The sequence below is a fragment of the Chrysochloris asiatica genome, unplaced genomic scaffold (genome assembly GCF_000296735.1).
Source record: "Chrysochloris asiatica unplaced genomic scaffold, ChrAsi1.0 scaffold00048, whole genome shotgun sequence".
Taxonomy (NCBI): Eukaryota; Metazoa; Chordata; class Mammalia; order Afrosoricida; family Chrysochloridae; genus Chrysochloris; species Chrysochloris asiatica.
The window spans coordinates 6,508,037-6,516,624 of NW_006408566.1; the positions used below are offsets into that span (position 1 = coordinate 6,508,037).

Here is an 8,588-nt window from a genome sequence, read left to right on the forward strand (position 1 = left end):
ATTTAAAATATTTTATTCTTAAGTCTGAATTTATATGATTTGTAAAGTAAAATAATTGCTAACAATTCTTTGTGATTATACTTGTTCGTTGTTGTTGTTAAATGCTGTCGGGTCAACGACCCATAGCAACTCTGCATAGGGTTTCCAAGTAGCAGCTGGTGAGCTTGAACCACCAACCTTGCAGTTCAGATGATTCTGCATTTGTGACGCATTGGCCCACAGTGCCACACCAGGGCTCCATACTTGTTCATCATGTAAAGAAATAGCACCTCTTTTCCTATAAATCTTTAGTACAATCAGAATATTAAAATAAATAAAAAATAAGACTTTACAGGCTAACCCCAAAAGTAAAATTGTATATCTTTTCCTTAATATAAATATTTTGATTATAACTTCCTATTAAGAATGATTGAGGCAAGAACACTACATTCTTTCCCAGTTTTTATTATTGTTGTTGTTAGGTGCAGTTGAGTCTGTTCTGACTCATAGCGACCTTATGCATTACAGAATGAAACAGTGTCCGACCCTGTGACCACCCTCACAATCATTAAGTTTGAGTCCATTGCTGTTACCAGTGTGTCAATCCATCTCTTTGGGGGGTCTTCCTCTTTTTCACTGATCCTTCACTTTATCATCTAGCGATGATATCCATCACTAGGTCTGACCCCTCCTGGTAATATATTCAAAGTATGAGAGATGAAATCTCACCATTCTGACTGCTAAGAAGCATTCTGACTATACTTTTTCCAACAAATTTGTTTGTTCTACCATCCGTGGTATTTTTAATATTTTTTCAAATATCATAAATCAAATTCATCAATTCTTCTATGGTCTTCCTTATTCACTGTTCAACTTTCACATGCATACTGAAAATGCCATGGTTTGGGTCAGGCACACCTTAATTCTCAAACTGACGTCTTTGTTCTTGAACACTTTGAAGAGGTCTTGTACAGCAGATTTGTCCAATATGTTGTTCGTTTTCTTGACTTCTGGTTTCATGAGTGTTGTCAGTGGATCCAAGCAGAATGAACTCATTAATCTAATCATTTATCTGTTTATTACAATTTTGTTTATTGTTTCAGAGGTGAGGATTTTTGTTTTCTTTACATTGAGATGCAACCCATACTGAAGGCTGTGGGCCTTGATCTTCATCAGTAAGTATTTTAAGTCCTTTTTGCTTTCAGCAAGCAAGGTTGTATCATCTGCATACAAAACTGATGTCACGTTCTTCATAATATAATTCTTCTTGAATTATTTGCTTGGTGTACAGATTCAATAAGTATAGTGAAAGAATACAACCCTGGCACACACCTTTCTTAATTTTGAACCATTCAGTGTCCTCTTGTTCTAGTCAAACAACTGCATCGTAGGCTATGTACAGATTCCTCATGAGCACAATTAAGTGTTCTGGAATACTCATTCTCCACAGGGTTGTCCATAACTTATGATCCACACAGTTGAAAACCTTTGCATAGTCAATAAAGCACAGGTAAGTATCTTTCTGGTATTCTCAGCTTTCAACCAAGATCCAGCTGAAGTTAGCAATGATATGCTTCTTGTTCCACATACTCATCTGAATCTGGCTTGAACTTTTGGAAGTTCTCTGTCAATGTACAGTTTCAGTCAGATTTTAATCATATTTAGAAACATTTTACTTGCATGTGATATTACTGATATTGTCCAATGATTTCCACATTTCTTTGGATCACCTCTCTTTAAAATGGGCACAAATATGATCTCTTCCAGTCAGTTGGCCTGGTAGCTGTCTTGGAAATTTCTTGGCATAGATGAGAGAGTGTTGCATCAATTTGTTGAAAGATTTCAATTTGTATTCCATTCTGGAAATGCATGGTACTTACAATATTCTTCACCAGCACCATAATTCAAATACATCATTTCTTTTACAATTTTCTGTACTCATTTTCCAACTTTCACATGCATATGATGCAATTGAAAATACCATCTTTTGGTTCAAGCACACCGTAGTCCTCAAACTGACATGTTTGCTATTCAACAACAGATTTGCCTAATATAATACATCGTTTGATTTTTTGACTGTTGCTTCCATGAGTATTGATTGTGGATCTAAGCAAAATGGGTCTTTGACAACGTCAATATTTTCTTCATTTATCATGATTTTATTTATTGCTTCAGATGTGATGATACTTGTTTCTTTACATTGAGATGCAACCCATACTGAAGGCAATAGTCTTTGGTCTTCATGAGTAAGTACTTTAAGTACTCTTCACTTCCAACAAGCAAGGCTGTGTCATCTGCACATTGCAGATTGTAAATGAGTTTTTCATCAGTAATGATTAATTCATCTTGATTGTGTTTGATCAATTTCAAACGGAAGAAGTTGGTCGAATTCTTTAGTATCATCATCACTGACTTCAGTAATTAATGCATAAATTTGAGTAATGGTATTCAAATTATACTGATCTTCCTTGTAGGCCTATGGATATTATCCTATCACAGACAGCATTATACCTCAAAGTACATCTAGAGATGTTCTTTTTGATGATGAATGTAACACCATTCCTCTTCAATTTGTCCTTCCTGCCATAGTAAACCTATGATTGTCCATTTTAAAATGCCTGATACTAGCAATCTTTATTCCTTCCATTTAATGTTTGATGACTTCTAATTTTCCTAGGTTCATACTTTGTACATTCCACATTCTGATTATTAATGGAATTTTACAGCTGTTTTCATTTTGAATTGTGCCCCATCAGCAAATGAAGGGCCCTTAAACATATCTACATCACTAAGGTCAACTCTACTTTGAGGAGGTAGCTCTTTCCCCATCATATTTTGAGTGCTTTCCAACCTGAGGGGTTCATTTTCCCATACTATAGCAAACAATGTTCTGCTATTGTTAATAAGGTTTTCAATGGCTAACAATTCAGAAGCAGTCTGCCTCTCCTTCCTAGTCTATCTTAGTCAGGAAACTCTGCTGAAACCTGTCCACTCTGGTGACCCAGCTGGTATTTAAAATACTGATGGCATAGAGTTTTTTTGTTGTTAGTTGCTGTTGAGTTGATTCTGATTCATAGCGACCTTATGTACACTAGAATAAAACACTGCCTGGTCCTGTGCCATCCTCATAATTGTTGTTATGTCTGAGTCCATTGCTGCGCCGCTGCAACACTTCATCTCTCTGGGGGTCGTCCTCTTTTCCACTGACCCTTAACTTTATCAAGCACCATTTCCTCCTCCATTGTGTGGCCCCTCTTGATAATATATCTGAAGTATGAGAGACAAAGTCTTGCCATCCTTGTTTCTAAGGATCATTCTAGCTGTACTTCTTCGAACACAGATTTGTTTGTTCTTTTGCACTCCATGGTACTTTTAATATTCTCCTCCAACACCATAACTCAAATGCATCAATTTTTCTACAGTCTTTTTTATTCATTGTCCAAATTTCACATGCATATAAGGCTATTGAAAATACCATAGTTTTTTCAGACACACCTTAGTCCTCAAACTGATAATCTTTGCTCTTGAACACTTTAAAGATTTGCCTACAGCAATATGTCATCTGGTTTCTTGACTACCACCGAACTGGTGTGTTACTTTATTCTAATGCTCCAGACTGCAAAGTCATTTGAACTTCAAGGCCAGTGGTTCAAGCTCACCAGCTGCTCCTTGGAAACCCTATAAAGGGTCGCTATGTGTCAGAATTGACTCGACGGCTCTTAACAACAACAACAACAACTGCCATGAGTGATGATAGCTGTTACAAGCAAAATGAAATCTTTGGCAACTACAATCTTTTCTCCATTTACCATATTGTTTATTGCTTCAGTTGTGATGATACTTTCTTTACATTGAGGTGCAATCCATACTGAAGGCTGTAGTCTTTAATTTTCATCAGTTAGTATCTTATGTCTTCTTCAGTTTCAGAAAGTAAGGTTGTGTCATTTGTATATTCCAGGTTGTTATAGTAACTATAAAACATGCATTAAATCATTTAATCCTTGCAATAACCTACTAATTAGGTACCGTTATTACCAGCATTTTGTAAATATTGATACTAAGACTTAGAGAAGTATGTGTAGACTTTGGGTCTGACTACCTTGGTTCAAATGTCAACAATAGTGGGACTATTTCCCTTTAAGTCTCAGTAACTGTATATAAAACAACTCTAATAGAAAATTTGTAGAGTTGTTGCAAGGGAAAAATGATGTAAACTCTGTAGAAGTATGCTTATACCCTATGAGCTTGAAAATAGCTGCTATTATTCTTATTCATATGTTAAGATTATTTGTGTTTCTAAAAGAAGATCTACTTTTTTTTATTGTTGTTTGAGTTTTCTTTTTAATCCTGATTCCTATGTTTTGTATTTTCTTTTCCTGATGCAGGAACATCGACCCACAAACAAGGAAGTCTATTAGCTTTACTAGTCCCATAAAAGTGACTCCACCAAAAGGATATGCTGGTGCATACCAAAGCAGAATGGCTATGTCAAAAACCATGGTTGTCCTACCTGAAGTGAAAGTGGAAAAAGTGAATGCTTCCTCCACCAAGGCACCTATGCAAGTAATAATCTAGGCGTCCTTGAAATTATAGTGGGGCCAGCTGGATTAGAGTATTCAAAGTAGAAAATATGCTACTCAAATAATCACTTGAAACTAATACTGAAACACTGATAATGTTTGAAACTTTACCACATAGTAAACCTTGCCCGCTGTTGTCAAGTCAATTCCAATTGATAGCAACCTTATTGGACAGAGTAGGACTGCCCCATAGGGTTTCCAAGGCTGTAAATCCTTAGGGAATCAGATTGCCACATCTTTCTCCCATGGGGTAGCTGTGGGTTTGAACCACTAACATTTAAGTCAGCAGCTGAGCACTTTAACCTCTGAATTACCAGTCGTGCTCTAACTACTGCACTCTAATGAGAAAGAGAAAAGGCTATTCATGACCTTAAGAATTAGTTGTTTATGATTTTAACTATAGTCCAGGTATGGCGCAGTGGTATAAAGCACTGGACCACAAGGTTGGTTTGAACCACAAGGTCAGTGGTTCAAACTTACCAGCTGTTCCTTGGCAATCCTATAAAGAGTTGTTATGAGTTGGAATCGACTTGATACCACCTAGCAACAACAACAACATAGCTAATAAACTACAGGTCTGGGTGGTACAAGTGGTGATTTGCAATTAACTCTAACTTAAAGCTTGGCAGTTTGAACTCACCAATTGGTACTGGGAGAGAAAGGCCTCACAATCTATTTCTGTAAAGATTACAACCAAGAAAGTTGGAGCAGTTCAATTATGTAACATATAGGGTCACTGTTTTGTTTTGTTTTTAAATACAATACAGCTACCATCCAATGTTCTTGGCAATGGAGTCTTGACAATACCATAAAATTAATTGTCACAAAGTTGAAGCATAACAAATATACATAAGTGTATAGAATATATATGAGGATAAGTAAAAAAAATGTTTTGCTACTAGAGTTCCAATTCATGCATGTATACATTTATTGCAACTATAACACATGGTTAAACATGTGTCTGTGATAAGTGGATTGCTGCAGAAAAGTTTTATCAGTAATGCACTATTTACAATAAGAAAACTACAGTCAGTAAGACTGGTGTTGGTATAAAGAAAATAGTACTGGCTAAATTGGATATATTCTTAGGTTAAAAAAATGAATCTCACTGCATATATTAAAGTTAATATGCTTATTAAAATGATGACTAAGGAAAATTAAGACTTGGAGAGGTACATAAGAGTTAGAGACAACATCAATATTATTACATAAACAATCCTGCATTATCAGTAATGACAAGCATTAGTTTGTGAGCAGATCCATAGGTAGACAGTGAAGATGAACAAGTATGGGTAGTAGAACATGGCCATAGAAAGGCCCTAAAAGCAGATCATATTTCTGAGTACTTGTGTGTGGTATAAATACATACTAGAGCAGACAGAACAAAAAGTTATGAAAGCTTCTAGGCCATAACCAAACACCTTGAGGAATTAAGTCTCTGGGCCTGGGGCTCAGGACCATAGTCATGAGGGGTCATCAGTGTCAACTGGCATAACACAGTCCGCAAAGACACTGCTCTCCATCCTACTTTGGTGAATAGCAACCAGGGTCTTAAAAGCTTGTGAGCAATCATCTTAAGTGAAACTATTGGTCTCTTGCCATTGGGAGCAAAGAAGAAAACCAGACACATGGAAACTATTGGTCCAAAGGATAATGGACCTTGTAAACTTTAGCCTCCACTGTCCTGAAACCAAAAGAACTAGATGATGCCCACCTACTACTGCAGACGTGCTGTGAAAGGAATTATAATAGCTGGTCCTGGATAGAGTATGTGAAAAATGTGTTTAAAATTTCAAAATAATAAGACCAGATGTATTGGTTTAATGTTGTTGTTGTGAAGTGCCATTGAATTAGTTCCGACCCATAGCGACCCTGTATAGGGTTTCCGAGGAGCAGCTGGTGAGCTTGAACCGCCGACCTTGCAGTTCAAATGGCTTTGCACTCTGGCACATTAACCCACAGTGCCACACCAGGACCTGTATAATAGAGACTGGTAAAACCCCTGAGACTATGGACCTTAGTAACCCTTTAGACCTGGAACTGAGCTTACCCCCATGGTTCAACCTTCAGCCTAACAATAGACACCTGTATGGCAAACAAGATGCCAGGAAGGTATGTATTCCATAGAAATCAACCATATGGGGACCATTTTCCCAGAGATAGTTCAAAGGCAAAAAGGATAGGAAAGAAGGACAAATCAAAAGAGTAAACACTGGGAGGAAGCAGGAAGAGTGCTGCTACAATCAATGTCATGGAACGTGTATGAATTGTTGAATAGAAAACCAATTTGCTATGTACATTTTTACTCAAATCACAATAAGAAATAAAAATGGGATTATACCAAAATAGCTGAATAAATAAATTAAAAATGGATCACAAACTTAACATTAAAGCACTAAAATGATAAAACATTTAGAAGAAAACTTAGGAGAATTTTTTTTAAGCCTAAGGTTAGGGAAACATTTTTAGGTATGGCACAAAAAGTAAATAATTAAAAAAAAATTAATTGGACTTTAAACTTTAGAACTGCTGTCTACTTTTAAGAAAATAAAATGCTAAGCTACAGATTGGAGAAAAAACCCTACCTATCTGATAAGGCCTTTTATTCAGAATATTTAGGAATTCTTAATAATGAGAACACAAATAGCCTCCCCCCCAAAATGAGCAAATGACCTGAATAGATAACTCATCATATAAGATAGGAGGATGGCACGTAAAAACATGAAAAGATACTAACCTTAGGCTTAAAATGAAAATTAAAACCACAGTGTGATACAACTATTCATCTAATGTTGTCAAGTGCCATGGAGTCCGTTCTGCCACATAACAACCCTGTATGGCGTTTCCAAGGCAATCTCTGGTAGCGTAGTGGTTGCGAATCGGGCTGTGAACCTTAAGGTCAGCGGTTCAAAACTACCAGCCGCTCCGCAGGAGAAAGATGAGGCTTTCTATTCCCGTAAAGATTGCTCTGGGTCGGAACCGACTCGATGGCACTTAACAACAACAACAAATCTTTTGTGGGGAGCAAAAAGCTTCATCTTTCTCCCACAGAGAGGCTGGTGGGCTCGAACGGCAAAACTTCTGACTCACAGTCCAGCGCATATTCTATGAAGTCAGCATGCTCCCAACACACCTACTAGAATGACTCAAATTTAAAGAGACTGATAGTACCAAGCACTGGTAAGGAAATAGAACAACAGGCACTCCCTTATGACTGATAGAAATGGGGTTTTATACACTTACTTCAGAAAAGAGTTTGGCAGTTTCTTACAAAAAAAATGATAAACCCAAAAAACATGGTATGCACTTACCATACAACCCTGTTGTGTGGGGTTTGTCTTAGAAAATTAACAGATATACTCAGGTTTCTTGTGCTTAAACTCGTTTAGTTTATTGCAAGGTAGTCATCACAAGACACCTAAGTAAGACCTCACAGCTTTGCTTTGAAACAATCAAAGTGGTAGTTCAGGAGTTGGGAGTCCAAATCTTTAGACTTACAGCTTTTACTAAACTTTTATACTTGACCATAGCTTGAGCGTGGTGGAGGTTCCCCCTTAGCTAGAGTTCTAGGTTGACAGTGGTGAGTAAAGTCTCAGCAGGCTCTCAGTCTTCAGAAAGATTAAAAGTCTAGGGAACAATAGCTTTGCTTTTGCCTTCTCTCAGTGACTCTGAAGAAATTCTGGGTTTATATGTGAAATTCTCACCTTGGCCTCACATGATATGGGTCATGTTTAACATCAGAGGCTAATATGTTATGTCTTCTCTCCAGAGGTAGACATTAACCAAATGTCATATTTTGTCTTAAAGGTTAGAGATTTGGGAGATTATTTAGGTTTATGGCTCAAGGATTAACTAAGTTGATCACAGTGTGCTGGTTCAAAATCAGCTTTAATTTAAAGGTTGTTTACCACATTCTTCTCATACTTTATATGCTTCTATGCTGAAATGTGTGGGAATTCATTGGAAAACCAATTTGCTCTGTAAACTTTCACCCAATTTACACACACACACAAATATATATATATATAT

General features: G+C 36.9%; 1 protein-coding gene across 1 annotated transcript in view; it reads left to right on the top strand.

Annotated features, from left to right (window-relative positions):
• Positions 1–8,588, top strand: part of WDR78 (WD repeat domain 78) — a 122,145-nt gene that overhangs the window by 18,297 nt on the left and 95,260 nt on the right. The window contains exon 3 of the mRNA XM_006862498.1: positions 4,365–4,530. Coding sequence (XP_006862560.1) covers positions 4,365–4,530 — 166 coding nt within the window. The remainder of the gene's footprint in view (positions 1–4,364; positions 4,531–8,588) is intronic.